General features: G+C 48.5%; 1 protein-coding gene across 1 annotated transcript in view; it reads right to left on the reverse strand.

Annotated features, from left to right (window-relative positions):
- The window catches only part of Lamb1 (laminin subunit beta 1), a 60,638-nt gene extending 59,048 nt beyond the window's left edge, over nucleotides 1-1,590 (reverse strand). The window contains exons 1-2 of the mRNA XM_003469787.5: nucleotides 1,483-1,590; nucleotides 264-451 (exon numbers count right to left, since the gene is read on the reverse strand). Coding sequence (XP_003469835.2) covers nucleotides 264-451; nucleotides 1,483-1,525 — 231 coding nt within the window. The 5' untranslated portion in view covers nucleotides 1,526-1,590. The remainder of the gene's footprint in view (nucleotides 1-263; nucleotides 452-1,482) is intronic.
- Between the last annotated feature and the right edge of the window lie 18,984 nt (nucleotides 1,591-20,574).

A 20,574-nucleotide genomic window follows, 5' to 3' on the forward strand; every position in this document is an offset into this window, starting at 1 on the left:
AAATCAAAGGTTTTGGAGCCTTGGGGATCAGGGCTGGGTACAAGGCAGAAGCAAAGATTTGTCATAGCAGCGACAGGAAATGTTTGGCAGATACAACTGAGCACACCGAGATGGGCTGTAAGAGAGTGACCAGCCTAATCCCAGCTCCGCCGGCTGACTGAGCTTCCTAACCGGATGGCTGGCAGGATGCGGAGGCTCCGGCTGGCCCCTATGCACTGGGCCAGCAGGACACGTGCGCCCAACACCCAGCAGTCTGCCCTCACCTGAAGGTGGCTGACGATACAGTAGGGCTCGGGTTTGTGCAATCCGCACGTGGAGGTCACCGACAGCTTCTGTGCCCGGCCAATGAGAAGGTCGCCTGTGGCTGGGTAGCAGCTGCCTTCAGCGCAGCCATAGCTGAACTCTGGTTCCTGAGCGTCCAGGGCGCGCACTCCTCCAGGTCCGCACAAGGCTACGGGAGGAGTAAGTGTCAAGGTTGGGGGACGCAAGCAGGAGACAGACCCGAGGAGATGGAATGAGCATGTGGTGGATTCAGGAGTAAATTAAATACACAGAAAACACACAATAGAAAGAGCAAAGCGAAGAGGTGGAGAAGGCGGGGACGCGGAGAGGTAGCAGAAAGGAACCCCGCCGTGTTACCCGGTCTGCCAGCACTCGGCAGAGCGCAGCACTCCGCAAACCCACGCGATGCTCGGGCCAACCCGATTTGCCCTGGAGAACAGCCACCCACAAAAGGTGGGTGAGCTACTCGCCATTTCAAAGTACCTGGACCAGAGCGCCGGGAGGCTCGGGGCCCCGCTCCCCCCCCCCCACTGCGTGAGCCCTCATACGCGGCAGCGGGCACCCTCGCTGTGAGCGTGCGCGTGGAAACCTGCGAGCTGGAGGAGCAAGGGCGGGTGTGCGCGCGTGCACGCGCCAGGGTCGCCCAGGCTCTGGAAGAGTGAGGCACCTAGGCTGGTGATAATTATCCCCTCTCCTAGCAAGGGGCGGCTGAGCAATGCCTGCAGCTCCGGGGTGGCTTCGCCCTTCCAGAAATGCACCCCAGCCAGCGCTTTCTGATGCCATGCGGAGACGAACGGCAACGGTTAATTAAAACCACATGGCCCCACTCTGGTTCCAGGACGAAGCCTGCGCTCGACTCGGGCAGTTTCTTGGGCAGTGGGTTCTTAGGGGACCCTCCACAGAAAGCCCTGCCACCCTGGGGAGCTGGGTTCTGAGGCCGGGAAACTCTGCATGAACTGGCCGGCGCCCAGCCCGGCGCGGAGAGCCGGCGGCGGGGTGAGCACGGCGCACACAGCCGGGGAAGCGGTCCGCGCGCGTCCCCAGCCACCACCGAGGCCAGGGCGGGGGCGCTGAATTGTAGGGGCATCGTTTCCAACCAGCCCCTCTACCGGCCCCCCAGGCTCCCTCCGAAGCGGGCACGGAGGGCTTTCAGCCCAGCGCCCAAGCGCACCCCTTCCCCCACCGCCGCCTCGCCATTACCTAAGAAACCGAAGACCAACACCTGGAGCCGCCCCATGGCCATCCCGCAGCCTGGCGGACCTGGTCTCGCACGTCGCCGAGCCGCCTGCCTTCTTCCCGTCTTCCCTTCTGCAGAGGTGGGGGAAAGGCAATGTTCAGAGAGGGGAGAGGGGCCCTTGCATTTCCTGCCGCTCCCACGGAAGCAGGGCTGGGCCGGGGAGGGGGGAAAATCGCGCAGCCACTTTGTTCTCACCCCGAGCCGCGCAGTGAGCGCTCGCTCCGTCCCTGGCAGCCCGGAGCCCAAAGAAGGGAATTAGAAAGTTTAGCCTTGGGAGGAACCGAGGGAGGCGCCTCTGCTCATGCGCACGCGGAGAGCAGGGGCCGCGGGGGCGGGCGCCCAGACAAGGGAGGGGGGTGAGGCCCACCCCACTCCACCCCCTCTTTTGTTTTAAAGCAGAACCAGCGAATGCTGCAGGGCTTGATCTGGGGTGGCCGAGCCTCCCCTGGGTGCGTGTCCGAGCCGTGCGCCCCGGGCAGGATGCGCCTAGGCGGGTCTCCAAGGTGGGTGTTCAGCCCGGGGTCGGACCTACCAGGACAGGAACACTTACATATGTAAGGAGTGAGTCACCCAAGGTGCCTTGGGCTACAACTCACCTAGCACCCAGGGAAGGCCGGTTAACCCCTTTGAAAGGAGAGAGCGGATCAGTCGGGTTTGTTCTAAAGTGCAGCGGGAGCTCCCCCATACCCACTCCAGGCCCCCAATTATCAGAAAGCGAGAGCTTTGGGATGGGGGTGACACCTACCTCGTCTCCACGGGAAGGGGGGACCCTAGTGTTGTTTGAATTCTTTCCCTGGGCTCCCTCGGGACGCGCCTGGGCCCTGCTACTCAGGTGGTCGTAGCTTCTAGCTCTGGTTTTTATCTTAAACCTACTTTTCTGAATCCAGAAATGGCTTTAAGGGAGATAATTTCTCAAGGGACGCTATCTTTAAACTCTCCATCTGGCCCAGAGACTAAGCTGGCGATTCTAGAGACACACTTCTCCCTAAAGTCCACAAAACACAATCTAAAGACACCTCCTGCAGAGAGCCACACACAGGGGAGGTGGGAAAAAGGGAACCGTGCGGGGTGTGGCTGCTTAAATAGGGGTCAACGCCTCTCCTGGGGTAGCTGAGGGAAAGAGTCCAGGCAGTGGCGCCCCACGCTCCCCTTCCCTAAAATGAGCCCAATCTGCTGCCCTTAGCAATGGATGGAGCCAGGGTTGGCGCTTTCTTGAGTCGTGCTGTGGACCAGTGTGTGGGGAGTCTGGGGTTTGATTTCCAGGCATCTCACGGAGAAGGGATTAAGTGGCCAGTTGGTCAGTTTTTAATGCAGCTGCAATTAAAGAGGGCCTGGAGAAGTTTAATCATTAGATCTCAGAGTAAGCTGTGGTCCAAGTTTATAAACATCTCCTAGTCAAAGGAGGCATTAATTATAAACCAGGTCAGCACTTGGCCTTGCTGCAGCCTGGGGAGACCTTGCCTGTCTGGTGCTAAGGACCCTTGGAGCCAGGAATCACGGAGAAAAGCCACCCTGCTGCGAGGGTCTGCTGAGATTAAGAGGAAAATATTAAAAGGCAAACCTCCTCTCTCCAGCTTTAAGACCCTGGGCGAAGTCTTGTATCACAGTTGCAATCCACACAGAGGGCCGGGCCATTCAGCTCTTTCCCTGCTTGGGGCCGGAGCCCTTTTGCCCCCATCCTTGGTCAGGGCCCACTTCCACTAGATGGGTGAGAAGGGAGAGTCACCCGTGACACCCTTCCACACCTGCTGCTCTCATCACCTGTCCCCTAGTACATTTAACATGGGGGAAGTGAGAGGGCGCGTTAAAGGGATGTAGCGGGATTGGTGGGGAATGCCCGCAGCCCCAGCACTGTGGGAGGCTGAGGCAGGAGGATCCCAGCTTTGAGCGCAGGGCTGAAGGCCTGGTGGTGTTGCTTTCTGACCTGTCCATCTACCTCCCGTCTCACTCTCAGTTTACGCTTCCTCCACAAGTGTGTCCTCCATTCGGTCTGCTGAGACCACTGCTCTTGCCACAAACTGACCTTCCTCCCATGTGCAGAGAAACAAAGGAGCCCGCCTTTATCCTGCACACCCATGCTCCTTTCCTCCCTTGGACTGCTGGGCCCGCTCCTGACAGAATCGCTAGGTCTCTCCTTCCGGCCTTGCAGTGTGGCTTTGCCTCGGCCATTGTCCGTGGTGACCGCCCATCCCTGTGCAGCCCCCATTTCCCCACCTTTGCCTTGTTTGATCTCTGTGGCACGTGCTTCCCAGATCACCGCTTCCTTCTCAGCAGCCTTCTCTGCCTTCCCGGATGTGACCCCTGTTCCCATTTTCCACGGGTACTGGCTCCTCTACTTCTGCCTTGTCATTCATTCTCGGATCTCTTAAACACCGGTGCTCATGGAAGTTCAGCCTCTTTCTCTTTTTTTTTCTTTCTTTTTTGAGATGGGTTTTAGGGTATAATTCAGGCTGGTCTCAAACTCACGGCAACCCTCCTGCCTCAGCCTGTCACGTGCTGGGATTACAGGTGTGCACCACCACACCCGGCTCTTTCCTGCCTTTATACAGGCTCCCCATACACAGGGCTCCATCTGTTCACCTTGCACCCCACCACTGCACTATCTTGCTGTCACTCAGAGCTGGCATCCAGCTCCTAATAGGCCGTCACTGTTCTCGGTTTTGGTGACATTGGTTATGTGAAGTCCACACAGAGCTGGGCTCCTGTCTCCACCCTGCCCTCCAAGGGCAAAACGAGTTCCATTCAGTCACTGGCACCCTACACTGCCCCTCAACTCCACACAGAAACCTGGAGCCAGGACTCGCCACGTGATTAGCTGGGCACACGAGTGGAGTCCCATTTTACTAAGGAGATATAAAAAGCCGCAGCTTATGGCAGGTTCTTCCCAAAGCCTTGGTAGGAAGCATCCGCCAGCCAGCCAGCCAGCTGGGAACCATGGATGTGTCCTCTCACCTGCCCTCCGGTCACCAGTGCTGCCACTGCCACTTCCACCACAACTGCCCTGTCCCCTTGCCACAGCCCGGTCACTCTGCCCGCTGTGCTGCAGCCCTGTCCAAAGCCCGCAGGAGCCCCTGGCAGCTTCCGGCTCCCCTGTGCTGTGAGGTCCCCCAGGAGGAGTGTCAGAGGCACAGAGTTCCATCCTGTTTGCACCTTCTCTGTGCACACTTCACGCTTCTGTGACTTTCTTTCTCTGCTGTATCTGTGACCTTGTCGGCTTTGGGAGCTGTTGTAGGAGCCACTTAAAACATGGCTTTTAATGGGAGCCTTTGTCCTCCAGCACCTTGCAGAAGCCTGCTGCAGTAACGTAAGCCTGTGACGTAAGGCTCTATTTCCGTCCTTATCTCGCTGGCACAGTGAGACAAGTACTGTGTGATGTGACATTCGTTTTGCATCAGCAAACACCACAAGTAGTCACATTATAGGTGCTCAGTAAATATTTCCCAAATTGAAGTAAATCAAGACTAGTTTCTGTCTCTTAAAACTCTTAAGTGTCTATATTTTTAATTAAATGCCTACTTTCTGGCTTAATATGAATTTCTTTCTAGTCAAGGAGAACAAAATAGCACTACTTTAGGAATGCTTTCAGATTTCACACCTGAACCAGACCTTCTTGGCTTTTATATTTCATAGGACTTCTCTGGATTTCTGAAGAGGTTTAGGAAGCTAGCTGGGCAGTACAGACCTGTCATCACAGCACTCTGGGAGCCGAGGCAGGAAGATTGCATAGTTCAAACCCAGCTTGAGTAACTTACCAAGACTGTCTCAAAATAAGAACTAAAAAGGGGCTGGGGATGTAGCTCAGTGCTAAGGTCCCGAGTTCAATCTCCAGTGCCACCAAAAGCACAAACATACAAACAAATCACCACAATAAAAACGTACGTTTAGGGGGAGTCTTTTGCCATTAAATCTGTCCCAGGCCTTGGCTTCATGTGACTGATGACTCCTTCTCATCCCTTGTCCCTCATTTTTGTGAATCGGGCACTTTGTTTCCACAGGAGGCCACCTTTCCTGGAGATGTCTGCGGTATCCTGAGTGGCAGACGGAACGCACACTGTGGGCTGCTGTGCCTCAGAGATTGTGGGCCACCTATCTCCCCGAGTTCTTATTTTCATTTGGAAAAATACCACCAAGAATCAGTTCGAGGTCACCTTCGTTTTCAGTCTTAAACTCCCACATCTGGGTCTCATCATAAATTCTGTTCCACTTCTAAACAACCAGGACATAGTATCCTAGACTTTGGTTTTTAGGTCCTAACACCTGGCTATGTTTATGAACTTCTTGTCATGAAAAGTATCAATTTGTTTTGAAATGTACTTGGCAATTCAGAATCAATTTTACACACTTTTACACACACACTTTCTTAGGTTTTTACCTGTGTACTTTCTTCGTACCTAATATGAATTTTTTCCAGTTAAAGACATATCACTGCCCCACTTACTTTGTCTTAGGAATACTTCCAAACTTCTCTCATGAACAAATATTCTTGTGAAATAGTCTTGCGTATTAAATTTCATACAACTTCCTTGATTTCTGGAGCTGTTACAAGTTTAAGAAGAAACAGCAAGTTCCATGACCTGCAAAACTAAGACAAATGTCAGACTCTTTTAAACACACTGCAGTACCTCACAGTTTTGTGTTAACTGATCTTACTCCTAGGAATTCTTTGGGGGCAAAGACTGTCAACCTTTGTATTTCCATAAAGAAGCAGAATTTTTAGTACATTATTACTAGTACACATACATTCAGTCCCCCCTTGTAGATGAGTAAAACTGAATAACCCTTTTTAAATAACTACTAACAGGATCACTCAGGGGTACAGAATACTATTCTATAATTCTATAATACAGAAATCCTCAGACCGGAATCACTCAGGGCTCCTGGAATTTTATGTCTTAGACCTAAGAGACAGTGCTGTTGGGGCTTGCTTAGTAGCCCTTCCTCTGCTCCCCCACCCCGCAGCACCCCTTGGCTTCTCCTTAAAGGACAGGTCTGCTCACACGTTCAGCCCAGTGAGGGCTGAGCCTCCAAGGGCTCCCAGCTTCCCTCTGCCTAGTGATTGCTTTGAATTCGGAAGGAAACAAACTTTCCCAAGAGAGTGAGTCCTGGGTTTTTGTGGGAATTCTGGGAAAAATACCTCTCTTCCCTCCGAACGGAATTTACAAGGCCAAAATCACCTTGGATCTGGGTGGGGGAGGCTGCTTGTGACTGATGCCAACACAACAGAAAGCAGCAGAACGATGGGTCCTTGAGGATCACCTTGCTCAGTCCAGCTATGCTTGAAGCCAGAGAATGTGACCTTGGCCTGCAGAGTTGTTCTGGATGAGCAGCATGGAAGATATAAACCAAAACCCCTGCAGTAACATACTTCACAGTGCTGGCAGGTCTTTATCAGCACTGGCTTAAAAAAGATCACCTATTAAGTATCTCAGAAGAGACATCACCTAGGAGAGTGCCCATGCCTGTGTTTGAGTGTTTAAAGGTGGCATTAACTAGGCCTAAAAAGACCTCAACTAAACTGTAGCGCCGTTTTTTGGGGATGACGCCTTCCATCGTCGTCCACTCTCCCAGAGCTGGAGGTAGGCTGGCATCTCATTCTCCACCCAACCTGAATCCCCAACCTCTGCTTGGCTTCTACTCCATACTCAACAGGAATCCCATAGAAACACTCATGGGGTATTTCTGCAAATTCTTTGTTTATTGGCTCACGGCCTCCTCACCAACCTGGCTCTTTAAAAACCTAGTAGAGGTGGGGCTGATGCCTCCACTAGGATCAGAGAGCTCTCTCTCAAAGAAAAAAAAATTTTTTTTTTACTGGTAGCAGGGATTGAACTCATGACCATGCATTTGCAAGACAGGCACTCATGCTGCTGAGCTAAATCCCCAGCCCTCAAGGAAAATATTGCTAGATGAATAGCAGAATTGATTTAAATGTAGTCACAGTCAAACAACTTCAGACTTGACTACTAACTAACAACCCAGGCATAATTTTGTTGGCACCTTAGATTTTTGCTCATGTGGGCGTTACTACGTGTACCTGAAAAACATCCATGTCAGAGAATATAGCTAGCACTCAGTGCTCAATACTAAATTGTAGGGGAAAACACTCTTAATTAAAACTCAGTTTATCCCTTAAAATACTTCACTTAAAATCTTAATGATTTAAAATGTTTTACCTCAGTGAGTGGCACGCGCTTTCTTCAAGTTTTGCATAGATGTTAAGGTCCAGTAAAAGCCAGAGGAAAACAATAAGACTTTCTTTAGTTTTCAATATTTCAGGCATTTTGTTTGTTTGTTACTGGGGATTCAACCCAGGACCTTTGCACTGAGCTATAGTCCTAGCCCATTTCTTAGTTTTTGAGCCAATTTCCCAGGCTGGGCTCAAACTTGCAGGCCTCCTGCCTCAGCCTCCCAGAGGGCTGAGATTATAGGTGTGCACCACCAGGTCCAGCTATATTCCAAATTTTTAGGGCTTCCTTTGTGCTTTTTTCTCTCTGCTTTTTCATCCAGACTTCATCATTCTCTATTTGAAAGGTCAAGGTCAGTTTTCCTACCAAGCAAGGATCTAGGAAATATATACAGGGTAAAAGTGCTTCTTATTTAACCTTATTTTTAACCCTCGTAAGGGTCAGGCCCCATTGTACTGGAGGTTCAAAGTAATAGGTTTGTAGCAAGAGTAGATTAGACAATGTGGGAAGTTCTGGGTTAATTATTACCTAGGGTGCCCAGGAAACTGGGTTAAACCCTCGCCACTGTGTCCATGGCTTGTGCTGAGTGCAGATCCCAATTCCCAGCTCAGTGTCCACAGCCTGAGACAACAGGATCTTTGCTCTGAGCCCATCTCAGAAGCTCACAAAGGCCGGGAGAACCCCCCTCCCCACTGGGAAGGCCGCACGCTCTAGATGAGTTTGCTCAGCAACTGCAGTGCATCTGAAACAAAAGGCCTGCGCCCTCCTCGAAAAAGAGCGTGTCTATTTCCTGGGCTGGTGTGCCTGCTGCCGCTGAGATTTATGAAGGCCAGGCCAGCACTCCGAGCAGCTGTTCTCAGCACACCAGGAACAAGTCAGCACTGGGGCCCACTCCGGCCTGGATGCTGTTTCAAACTGTCAGCTTTTTGCCAGCCAAAGGACAAGTTTGCTGTCTTCAGCATGGTTAATCAAACGCCCGCATTAGCATCCCTCCCTCCTAGGGGGCACCTGTCATTAGAGGATTCCTCGGTGGTCTCCTTTGGAAATCACAAGATGCAGGCCTGACATCCAGTCATCTACCAAGAGGACGATAGTCTGGGCAGTGACAGTGACCTCTGCTGGGCTGGCTTTCGCCTGTTGTGGTCCCACCTGCCTACCTAAATAGCAACTCACCCTCATCAACAACGCAGCTTGCATCCCTCTGCAAGCATTTCTTGGACATCTGCAGTCTCTAACCGAGGCAGAGATCCCTCACATTTAAGGAAGACCAGGGCTGGCTGAAGTAATACACTATTGGTAAAACAAACCAGAGTTAAGAAGGTGATGGAAAATCTCTGTCAGGGTTACAGATCAAACAGCAGGGCAAGTGCTTTACCGTTGCGTAAAACACCAGCCCCTGAAACGTAATTTTCCATTTCTATAAAGTCAAACACACATTCAAATAAACAGAAATAAACGGTGATACAGTTCTAGAAAGCAGCACGGTAAGGGCAGGGACTATAGGGCTGTGGAGGGGTCAGAGCTCGAGGGGATTCTTGCTTTATTTGTATTTTATTTTTTTTAAAAAAACCCACAATACTGGTATAATTCAAAACAAAAATTCTAAGCAAAAGGTCTGTTTTGAAGTACAGATACTTGTTATATTTTGGAAACAGTGGGCTGTAAAAGCTTACTAAGCCTGTGTTTTTTCTTTGAGGTAAAAATTCAGAGGCCCATGGAATTAAGTCACCAGGCATTGAAGGCTTCACTGAACACAGCGGCCGTGGTGTAAGCCTGTGCCTCAGTTTCCTTACCTGCGGGGCAGGCACAAAGCCCAGATGCTTCAGCCACAGCCTGGCTCTAGGGTACCCGGCCCCCCTACAAGCTCACTTCCGTCTCTGTATTCCCAGCCCTTCAAACCCCGCCCCCAGCTCTGTCTGCGCATGCTCACCACTTGCAAAGCTCACACCCTGCATCTGGCTTCCCCTGCTCCTGGGGTCTGAGTCACTGCCCCCTCCCCTGTCAAGCTTGCTTTCCCTTAGTCTGTAGCTCAGTTCTGATGGCTCTTCACACGGGAGCCTTTAATCTGAGGCCCAGGTACAGTACTTGACTGTTCTGGATTTCTAGATTGTTCTGGAACACATGCCTTGAAGCAGGCACCCCTCCTTTCACGCTCACTGCTGACTCTGGCAGTAGCACAATGTAGCACACTGTAGGTGTGCAGTGAGTAGCTGCAAAATAAATGCTAGTGCACGAATACGGATTTCTTACGAGCTATATAGCAAGTGTCAGCCCCCAGCACTGAGCTCAGAGTGACCACCTGGCGGGTGCTCCTCAGACACTGGCCATCATTCAGGCACCAGCAATAAATGGCTAGGGCTGAACTCCTCGTGTTCTGGGGAGAAATCATTCACAGAGGATTCTCTGGCCAGAGCAACGGGCATTAGTGCTATAAAAAGCACACAGCGCTTTTCACTTCATGCAGCAGGAAGTAATGGGAAAAAAGAAGAGTTAGCTGTGATTTAGACGCAAGAAGCACTAATACATAAAGGAGTAGTTCACAATGCACTTGTTCAGTGGTGAATCCGTGCTGTAAGGAGGAGAATGTAACCTACATGAAAATACCAGGAAGTGACCGTCAGGTTGGAAGCTCAAGTGGTGACACCACCGTGGAAAGTCACCGTCCCCAGTCTTAGTTGCCTCAGCTGTAAGGAGGTGCAGAAGGATCCTGGCATAATTATCGAGAAGGTAAAACTATGCCCCTAACAGGGGAATATGAAATGTGTATTAATTTAAAATATGCATAATTTTGAGTCTGAGAAAATGGACCAACGTTTGCATCTAAAAATGTTTACAGTATTATAGAAAAACTGGAAGTAATTCAAAAGGACCATCACTAGAGAATTAGTAAAAATAACCTGAGACCCACGTACTGGAATACCAAGCAGTGAGCTCAAAAGATGGGGCCTAGTTGTATGACACAACTGTGGATAGACTGCAGTTATGGAAAACGTATAATACAATATACACACCATGCACAGACATGTAATTCTCAAGATCAAAAAGAACCCCCGGGAATTATCTAGTTAAAAATAGTTTTTTCCCTTATTTTATAATTTTTTTCTACAGCGAACATCTATAGCACTTTTTCTAATGAAGTATTACTTCAAAATAAAGAGAGCTCCCTGAAGTGCATTCTCTGAAATCTTTTATGCTTAGAAGTGAAGTTCACAGCCAGGGATATAGCTCAGTGGCATAAGTGCTTGTCTAGTAAGCACAAGGTCCTGAGTTCAGTTCCTGGTACCAATAAAAAAATAGTGAAATTCACTTCAACAGAGTCTGCAGTGTAGACAGAGATACTGGGCAAAGCTTACATCTTAGTAGACAGTTTGTCTTCCGACAGCTAAACCTAGGAACGCATCATCAAGCTTGCTGATGTTCCTTAAAAATATGTTCATAATTTAGAGAAACCTGAGTTTGTTTAGGTTGAGCAGGAATTCTGTGGTCTGGGTTTGAAAGTGATATTATAATAGCCATGATTACTTTATTAATAACTTTCTTTGCCTTTACCTTTCAAAGTATGGTAAACGGTATCCTTTTCTCCCCAAGTTTTCAGGGGAAAATTTAGAAAAGTGCACACATTTGTTGGTGATTTCATGGGTTGAACAAAACTAGATTTTAGAAAGATCAAAGTTATTGTTTAAAACATTGTATCTGGGGCTGGGAGTGTAGCTCAGTGATAAGAGAGCCTGCTTAGCATACATGTAGGCCCTGGGTTCAACCCCAGGCACTGAAAAAAAAAATCGTATCTCTCATTATTTAAAGAGATTGACTTTTTTGTCCAGAAAATGTTGGATTTCCTGCTTCCAAGTGAAAGCAATTATGGTCTTAATGCTGGATATTTGACCTTTTCCATTCATATATTGCTGTTGCCAGATGAGTCAAAACAGCGAGGCCAACACAGAGCTCAGCCTGAATGTCGTAAAGATCCCCGAGTGTTTATCTTTAGATAGGGAATGTTTATACAGCCTTCCCAAACACGGAGCTTCTTCCCATAGTGCGGGTCTCTGCGATTCTTTAAACACTAGTTTTGTTGTTAAATTTGCAGGCGCCATGTAACTTCCATTTCTAATTCTTTCTAGAAAGTCCATAATAACACAATTCCTTTAGATGGTTCAATAAACAGGTTCAGGAGAAAGGTTTGAGTTACTCACTTTAACAGAGTAATCATTGGGGTTGGACATTGCATCCCCTGGAAAATTGGCTGTGTGTATCATATAGATTGAGGATTCCCAACCAAATAGTTCTTTCAGAAATTAAATATATTTTTGCTTTCCTAATCAAATGAATTTTGTTGAATAAATACATTTTGTAATACAAAGTGTGGAATAAAATTTGGCCAGCTTTGTTACTGTAAGTCATCTTATTTTTAAAAACACAATGGCTAGGTGTGCTGGTGCACACCTATCACCCAGGACTCGGGTGGTTGACGCAGGAGGATTATCATGAGTTAGAGGCCAGCCTGGGTTTCATAGTGAGTTCAAGGCCAGTCTGAACTGCATATCAAGACCCTGTCTCAAAAACAAAACATAACATGGAAATTTTTGAGAACTCCTAAAAGAACTCAACTGAACATACTTAAATAACTACATCTGTATGTTTGTTTAGCTCTCTTCAAAAGGTATACTAGTCCCAAAAGACTATATACTTTTGTCCTATAATATCTCAGAAGTAAACTGTTTCTATTTGGTTTGCTAGTTTTGGGCTTAAGACTTCTTTTAAACAAAACTACTTCCTTTGAAATTTATTATTTAAAATATTTAACTTATAACACAGGCCATTCACACTTTAATGAAACAGTTTGCTTTATCTGGTGACCCATTCGGTTGAGCTCAAGACCAGTTAAAAGCCTAAAGAAAGGATGCAGAGGAAGGGACAGAACGGATATCATGATGGACCAGACTCTGTATCGAATCTGCCTGGGCATCCCCCACCCAACACACACACAAGCTCTGTGGCCCTGCTAACCTAACCTCAGTAATCGTCACAAAGTGTGGGCATGGTTTAGGAAATCCTTTAGTTCTCTTGCATTTTGGTGCTTTTGGCTTCCAGTCTGAGGGAGACTCAAAGAAAACTCACATGAGGACGCTAACGCTAAGTCTACCCAGCTGCGTTTAGAGCTTTCCTCTCGTTTTATATCTATATCTTCAAAGCTAATCTTCAGCACATAGATTTCAAGGTGTCCCCACACACGCTGACACTGACACATACACGGGGAGTAGTGTGTGGGCCAAGCATGTCAAAGCCTTCACTGTAAGGGGTCCCAGTGCTGCGGGCAAGGTGGAGTCTTGGTGCCAGGTGGGGATGTCTGTCATACAGTATTGTTACAGGCAACTGGGCGAGTTAGAAATATTATAGGCAGCAGATAGGACTGAGTCCTCTAAGGAGCCAATGCAGAAGACCAGATACCTTGCAACTATGGGGGAAAACAAACACCTCTGCTGTGGGCCAATCAAGACAAAGAACAAAATAAACGTAGCCGCACCTAAGTATAAGCATCAGGGATGGATATTAATCACGTTGAGGAAGCCAGAGGAAGCCACTAACCCAACCCTACAGGTAAAGGCCTGCCTGCTACGTGACCTTTTCCCATTTGATCCTGATTTAATCAATTTTACCTGAGCAATTACACTTGTAATCCTATTGGTTGACCATAATTCTGACCCAGCTCATGAGTACCTTGCAAGTTCCCATGTTTCCCCACCTCGGACTCACCACACTATTTTTGTCTTTTTGAGACAGGGTCTCACTATGCACTTCAGGCTGGCCTTGGGCTCACTTTGTGGCCCAGGCTGGTCTTGATCCTCCTGCCTCAGCCTCCTGAGTGCTGGGAGTCTAGGAGTGTGCCATGGCCTACACTTCACCTCGTGGTTTGGCTCTATAAAATCTCTAGAAAAGGCAATGTCTTTGGCAACCCACTCGGGACCCTTCTGTGTCTCTTCTTTCAGACAAAAGCTTTCTTTTTCTCAATAAATATATTCTACTCTTAACCTCCACTGTTCCTAAAATTCATTCTTCGATTTCAGAGAACATGAACTTGCATCAGACATCTAGTAGCTTGGGAGTTTCTTTCCCATATAGCAGTACAGACTCCACCCTTAGCTGGTTGCCACCCAGTGAGTGTAGGAAAATGCAGCCACCTCCTCTGCTTACTTAGTCTTTGGTGTTTGCTGTTAGACAAACCATAATAAGTAGGAAATATGTCAGAGCTGCCAAGTCCCAGACCTGCCTGATACAAAGCACAGCGTACATGAGAGAAATGTGAGGTGCCGTTAGACAGATGAGCAGGTGTTAACAGAAGTCTTGCTCAGGGTGCTTTTTGTTGCAGGAAGAAAAAAAGACAGGCACCTTTTCTCCTGCCTTCTTACAAAGGGGGAGAAACAGCAGAGGGAGTGGGCAGGAGCATCAAAGATCAGCCAGGCTCCCCTCAGAGCTTGCGATGGAAAACTCCCCAGGCTAAGGTGCCACCACCCTGCTTGGATTCTCCACTGCTCACAAGCACTGCATTAGGGCAGGGAAAGAGTTTGGTCCATGGTGGAAAGTGACTGCAAAAGGGTTGCTCTTGACTCAGGCTCGCTTTGTAGGAAGGCGAGAGAGGCAGGGAGCAGGTGTGTGGTGTGTGGACTCAGCAGGGTTTGTTGAACTGATTTACTTAATGGTACAGGACTCCCGAGAAGCCTGCATGTCGTATTTGTAGGTATAAATTTTACATTAAGCCTGATACATAAATCTAAGCTTTTATATCTATAAATGCTTTCACATATGCCCTTCAATTTTTAATGCAGTCAGCCTTTTGGACAAAGTCTAACAGGAGGGAGAGGAGAGGCCGCCCTGCCTTTGGCTTGGGGAGCTCTGCTTGGCTAGGTAGCTGTTCCCTGGCTGAGGCAGGGCCACCCCACCGTCGAGGAGGAGCAACTCAGCCTAATTCATGGCCTAGTGACTTGGAAAACAGCTTTGGTCACCTGGAACCCACATGGCAGGACAGAGAGGAGGGATGATCACTGTAAGTTCAAGGCCTCCCTGAACTACACACTGAGACCCTGGGTCAACAAAACAAAATTATATGGCAGGGGAGAACAACCCAGAGCAAAGGGAAGAGGGTCCATCAGAGGGAGGAGGGGGAGCAAGAGGACGAGGTGCTGCCGGGCTTCAGGTGGGGAGCAGAAGGAGCTTCCAGAAGAGGGGACAGGAGTTTTAATGAGACCCCAAGGCATGGCAGTTATTGAGAGAACAGGAAGAGACTTCACATCTTAGGTATAGATTCCATTCCCAGTTCCCATTTGATGCCCTCTCACTCAGTGTGGAGATAAAGACTGGACTTGTTCTCGATTACACTTTCAGAGGGGCGAAGTGGTTTCATAGGACAGTATTTGGAGCGCTGCCTCCACGCAGGGATAAATCCTTGGAGGATGTGCTCTGTTGCCTTTAGGGACTTACCTCTCTGGTCAGACAGGGAAGGTTCCTCAGAGAAGACTTCAGGGCCTTCTGTGAGGCCAGGCTGCATTTGAAGGACAGATAGAGGCCATGACTGCAAGACAGCTAGGGCCACATGGCCAGAGGTGCAGAGGGGACCGCATGTATAATTTACACCGTGTCATACTAATGTGCGCCTCACAGGTCTCAAAGCCTTTGGTGTGAATGAGCTCAGTGACCCCAGAAGTAGATGAGGTACACTAAGCATTTTGTAGCTGAAGAGTGGACGATTTGGGATTCAGAGAGAGTGACTTACCTAGTGTCATGCAGGGCAAACCAGGATTTGCCCTTGTCACCTGGCCCGTGGTCCCAGTCTCCACACTGCAGGGAAGAGAGGACCACTGTAGTGGGCTGGAGAGGATTTGGGGCTCCCTGGTGGTCTCAGGTACTAATGGGGATGTTGGTGCAGCTGCCGTAAGAGAAACTAGAATCACCAGGACTTAGACGAGGTCTGCTTTTCTGTCAGGTACAACTTTAAGCCTGCAGGCCATCCAGGGAGTCAGGCACACACAGGGTCCTTGGGCCACTCTGCCTCTACCTGTCCCCTGCTCTGTGCCTCAGAAGACTGTGTGGGGCCATCAACCAGCAAGAGATTGGACAGCAAGGCAGAGTGACGTCAGAGCACTTTTTTTTTGTACCATGGATCGAACTCACGACGACCACCACGCACTTGCAAGGCAGGGGCTTATGCCACTGAGCTAAATCCCCTGCGGACATCAGAGCACTCTTGTCCCTAGGGGCCCTGCCAGGTATCAGGTGTCACACTTACCTAGGTCTAGTGGCCAAAGATCACAGCTCCCTTTGGTAGCCCTGCGCACAGTCACGGGTTTCACGTTACCCACATGTGGAGGCTGCCATAATCCCAGATGGCTTTCTGTACTCACCCACATCTTTAAACAGCCCCCCACTGAGGTGTCCCAGCTATGAACCCTCTCTCCTTCTGGGACCCTCACTGGCATCAGCAACCTAAGTTTCTTCTAGTTGCAGCAGTGTTGTCCTCGTGTGGTTATAATGAACCATATTCCAGGCCAGTTGAGGGGACAATAAAAACAAATGGAGGGGTATTGATTGCCTACGGCTGCAGTAATAAATTAGGGACTTCAAACATCACAAACGTAACTTACGGTTCTGTAGAAATTCAACAGAGGCTGGCAGGCTGGCGTCAAGGTATGGCTCCGTTCTGCTGTGAAAGCTTGGGGTGTAGGAACCTCTCATGGAGTTTTCCAGCTTCTAGAAACTCCTTTGAAAGCAGCAGCCTCAGCCCAGGTCCTCTTCACAATGCCTTCTCTGACTCCGCAGTCCTTTGCCTCAGGCTTCCGTTTTAAAGACCCTTTGATTGCATTGGGCCGAGCTGGCTGAGCCAGGCTATTCTCCTCTCCAGGGAAGCTACTAGCACCTTCCACCTGTGACTTCAAGGCTCCTGGCTATTTAGCCTAACACGCCCACAGGTTCTGGAGATGAGCACACAGACTGGGGGGGGGGGGTAGGGTGGTGGCTGCTGTCATTCTGCCTGCCAGAGAGCAAACAGCCCCGAAAGCTTTTCTCCTGGCTTTGCACGTAGCACTCACACTTGCATCCTGTTGGTCAGAACTTAGCCACATGGTCAACTGAACTGCAAGAGAGTCTGAACCACGGCCTCCCTAGCTCAGCTGCTGTGTGCCCAGTTAAAATAAGGGGTCTTCTTTTAGCAAAAAAAAAAAAAAAAAAAAAAAAAAAGAAGGGGAGGATGGTAAGGGACAGCAGTTTGCAGCCTGTGCCGGCTGCAGGCTCACAGGTCCTGGCAGGATCTGCTTTTGAATTTCCATTATTTTGCTGCGGTGGAGTTTTTGCCTAATTGTTCTTTGTGGCGCTGGGCTGCCCTGCGCTGGCCCTGCTTCTGACCTAGGTGAGACGGGACCGTTTCCTTCACGGGGCACACCACCTCCCTCACGGGCAGCTTGTCTCTTCATGTTTCTGCTGATTTTCTGCTGGGACTCACTGAGTTCCAAAAGCTGCCCTGGGCTAGAGCTGCCAGCTCACCCCGCCAGCCACACCATGCCCTAGTGCCGCCCTCCAGTCTCAGGCCTCAGGCCCAGCCACCGCTCATCTCACAGCCTGGCTCTCTCCCTGCTGCCCCTCTTCCATCCCCTGCTCTGAGATGCTTTGGCTGCAGCACGGAAGTCTCTGTGCTGGTTCCTCACACACCGCACCAGATCTCCCAGGCTGGGTGCATGTGGTTTTCAGCCAAGTCAAATTCAGGCAACTCCTGGAATGGCTGGAGCACAGGTACTGGAAACATGCATGCTGATGTGTTGAAAGAGTTCACAGAAGAACTAAATCCTATCTTTGCATCGGATTGTCGACTATGTACCATGTATAGGTGTGTGTTAGCTTTCTGTTCCTCTGACAAAATAACCAAGATAATCAACTTAAAATAAGTAAACCTTTATTTTGACTCAGTTTCATCTGGTTTCAGTTCATGATAGCTTGACCCTTTGCTTTACACATCATGGGGCAAGTGACAGAGGAAGCCTGGTCAACTCCTAAAGGCCAGGAAACAAAAATAAAACCAAAACAGGGTGGGATCCCAAAGGGCAAGACTCCATGACCTCACTTCCTCCCAGGAGGCCCAGCACTGTAGGTTGGGACCACCCGCCTTTAACAAGTGGGTCTCACTCCGGCGAGGTGCTTTACATCTGTACACGGTTTACATGATCTAATTTTTTGGTTTTTGCTGCTCACATCAACTCTTTTTTTAGTTGGGAGACAGAGCCGTGCTTTCTATAGTGATGGAGCAACCTGTAGGCAGAACGCTTGGATCTGAAACCCAGAATGGAAATACATGTGACGCTGCTCGCAATTATATCCCGGTGATTTAGTGACAAAAATGCCCTTCCTGTGCCTGTGATTTCGGGCTCCGGTCTGTAAGGAAGTATGTTTTTACCAGGTAGTATAGCACTTCTTCCATTGAATTGGAATATATAGCAAGATTCAGCACCATTCGGTTCAACACTTTACAAGATCAACAGGTAAGAAAGAAGGAGGGGGTTACAACGCTGGCTGGAGCATTGATCCCGGCTCTTGAATGGAAGCAAAGCTGCAGGGACTCGGGGACATCGCACTGCAACCTCCGCAGGAAAACAAAACGTCAGAGCCCTCTGTCCCGCGTGTGCAAAGGCTCAGAGTCCTCAGGAAAGAAGGTTAGGGTCATAGGACCTGTGCGAGAGACGCTGTAGAAGGCAGGAGGAACGCAGAACATATGGTAAAGAAAGCAGGTCATACAACTCAGCAGCAGCTCTTGACAAGGTGTAGGAACAGTCCGTAGCCTCAATCTCTTCCTCAGTGTCACGGTTTAGATCTAGAATGCCCTCCCAAATTCTCATCTGTGTGGAAGATCATTGGCTATGGCTGTTTTGTTGCCAGGAGGCGGAGTCTGGTTGGCTGTGGGTTGCTGGGGGCGTGGCCTAGAAGGGTGTGGTCTTCTCCTGGCTCCTCCTTTCTCTCGCTGCTTCTTAGCCCCCCTAGGATATAAATTGCATTATATCCAGACCGAAGTGCACACTAAGTATACAGGGTCAGCGTCCAGCTGGAGACGATGGCCCTAGAGCTGGGCACACGCAGCGATGGATGACACTGTAGGGCTGGTTTCCTTCGAAGTTGGGGTGGCAGGGCTTTCAATTTGGCTGAGTGATTTTCTTTAGTGGAAGCATTTATTTTTATTTCTAAAATTTTTGCTATTCCTCCTTATTAAATATCTGCTAGAGGTGGCATACTATGTGAAATCCTTTGCAGACTTCTCATGTAATAGGTGTCAATTTATAGCAGATAAATTTGAGATGTTTTTATTTTAAAAGCGGAAATCTGACAAATGTATTAGCTGAAAGTCAAAGAGACTTTGATGGAAACTTGTAACTTTTTGATGCCTGGCATCAAATCTTTCTTACTTTGGAGGATTTCAAAGGCAGATGCAGGCAAACCCCACGCCGACCCTGCTCACAGACACTAGCAAAACTCAGAGGGGCAAGACCTTCTCTCTGCTTGGAGGCAGCCACCGCACATGAAGAGGCTCAGCCTATCAGAAGCTTCTCCTGGAGATACGGAGTCATCGGAGTCATCCTAAGACTCTGTCACAAGATGCAGACTCAGTTGGAAGTCGCTGGGACGGTGAAATGTCCAGCGGAGCCCCACTGCTACCCTGACCTGAGTGTCACTGAGGGGATACCATGTGCTAATAACTTCCTTTCAGTACGTTCCTTTCTTGCTTAACAAGCTATTACTTCTTTACATCATTTGCAAACAAGCACTCAGATGGGTAGCATCATACCATGTGTTTAACTGGGTTTTTAAATTTATTTACATTTTTTAATATAAAGAGTGCTGCAATGAATTGTTCACATAGCTCCCCCCATATTTAAGATTATTTTCTCAGTATACAGGTTCAACAGTGAAATGCCAGCTTCTCAGAGAGCCTTTGATACACATTGTCAAATCATTTTGCAAAGTATAAGAGGTATTGTTTTGCTGAATCTTGCTTTGGTTGTATTTTGAACAGTGAATGCAGCAAGTAAAAAGTTAGGATGACTGAGGAATGAGAATTTTCTACCCATAAAATTTAAGACAGTTTAAACTATTTAAATACCAGACTGTAGGAAACACAGCCAGGTATCCTTACAAAGCACATCAGGACTTCCTAACTCACCAAGCCGCAGTACAGCAAGTCTGCGGGTTTATCACACTCTTTCACTTGGTTTCTAGGATGAATGTGATTTCCTGCTGCCTGGGGATTTTCCTGACTCTGCCAAACTCAGTCAGTCTTCCTAGAAACTCTTCCCACTTTGACCATTCCCACATCCCCTGACCTCTTGCATGTATGGTATTTGATCCCTGGAAAGAAAGAACAACCAAAGGTTACTACTGTAATGAAAAATCCTGCTTGTAACACTGTCTATCACATATCAAAGTCAAAAGTCAGTGTCCACATAGGACAGCTGGAATGGTTCGTCCTTAACATTGGAGCAAAGAACTTTGACTTTGAAATTTTTTCACTCCCTGAATCATTTTATCTGTGAGTCGTTTTATGCACCATTCATTGAGGAGGTTTGTAGAAACCTCAGCACTGGCGCCTCACAATTGTATACATCAAAGGAAATGTCTGGGGCGGTCCTTCCTATAGAAAGGTTTCCTTCTATTCTTTAGGACCTGCAGGAAAATAGATTACACAATTTTCTTCAATAACATACATCTTAACAAATCTTGTATTTTTGTGTAAACTTGAAGCCCTTTGTTGAACTCTTAAATCCTACTTTTGTTTTTAGTGATTCAGCCTTAATAGGAACGGCCCCGCAGCTCCTCTTTCCTATGGCAATGGAGACGTGTGTT

The sequence above is a fragment of the Cavia porcellus genome, unplaced genomic scaffold (genome assembly GCF_034190915.1).
Source record: "Cavia porcellus strain 051 isolate PalLab524CR breed Dunkin Hartley unplaced genomic scaffold, mCavPor4.1 scaffold_2, whole genome shotgun sequence".
In the NCBI taxonomy this organism is placed as follows: domain Eukaryota; kingdom Metazoa; phylum Chordata; class Mammalia; order Rodentia; family Caviidae; genus Cavia; species Cavia porcellus.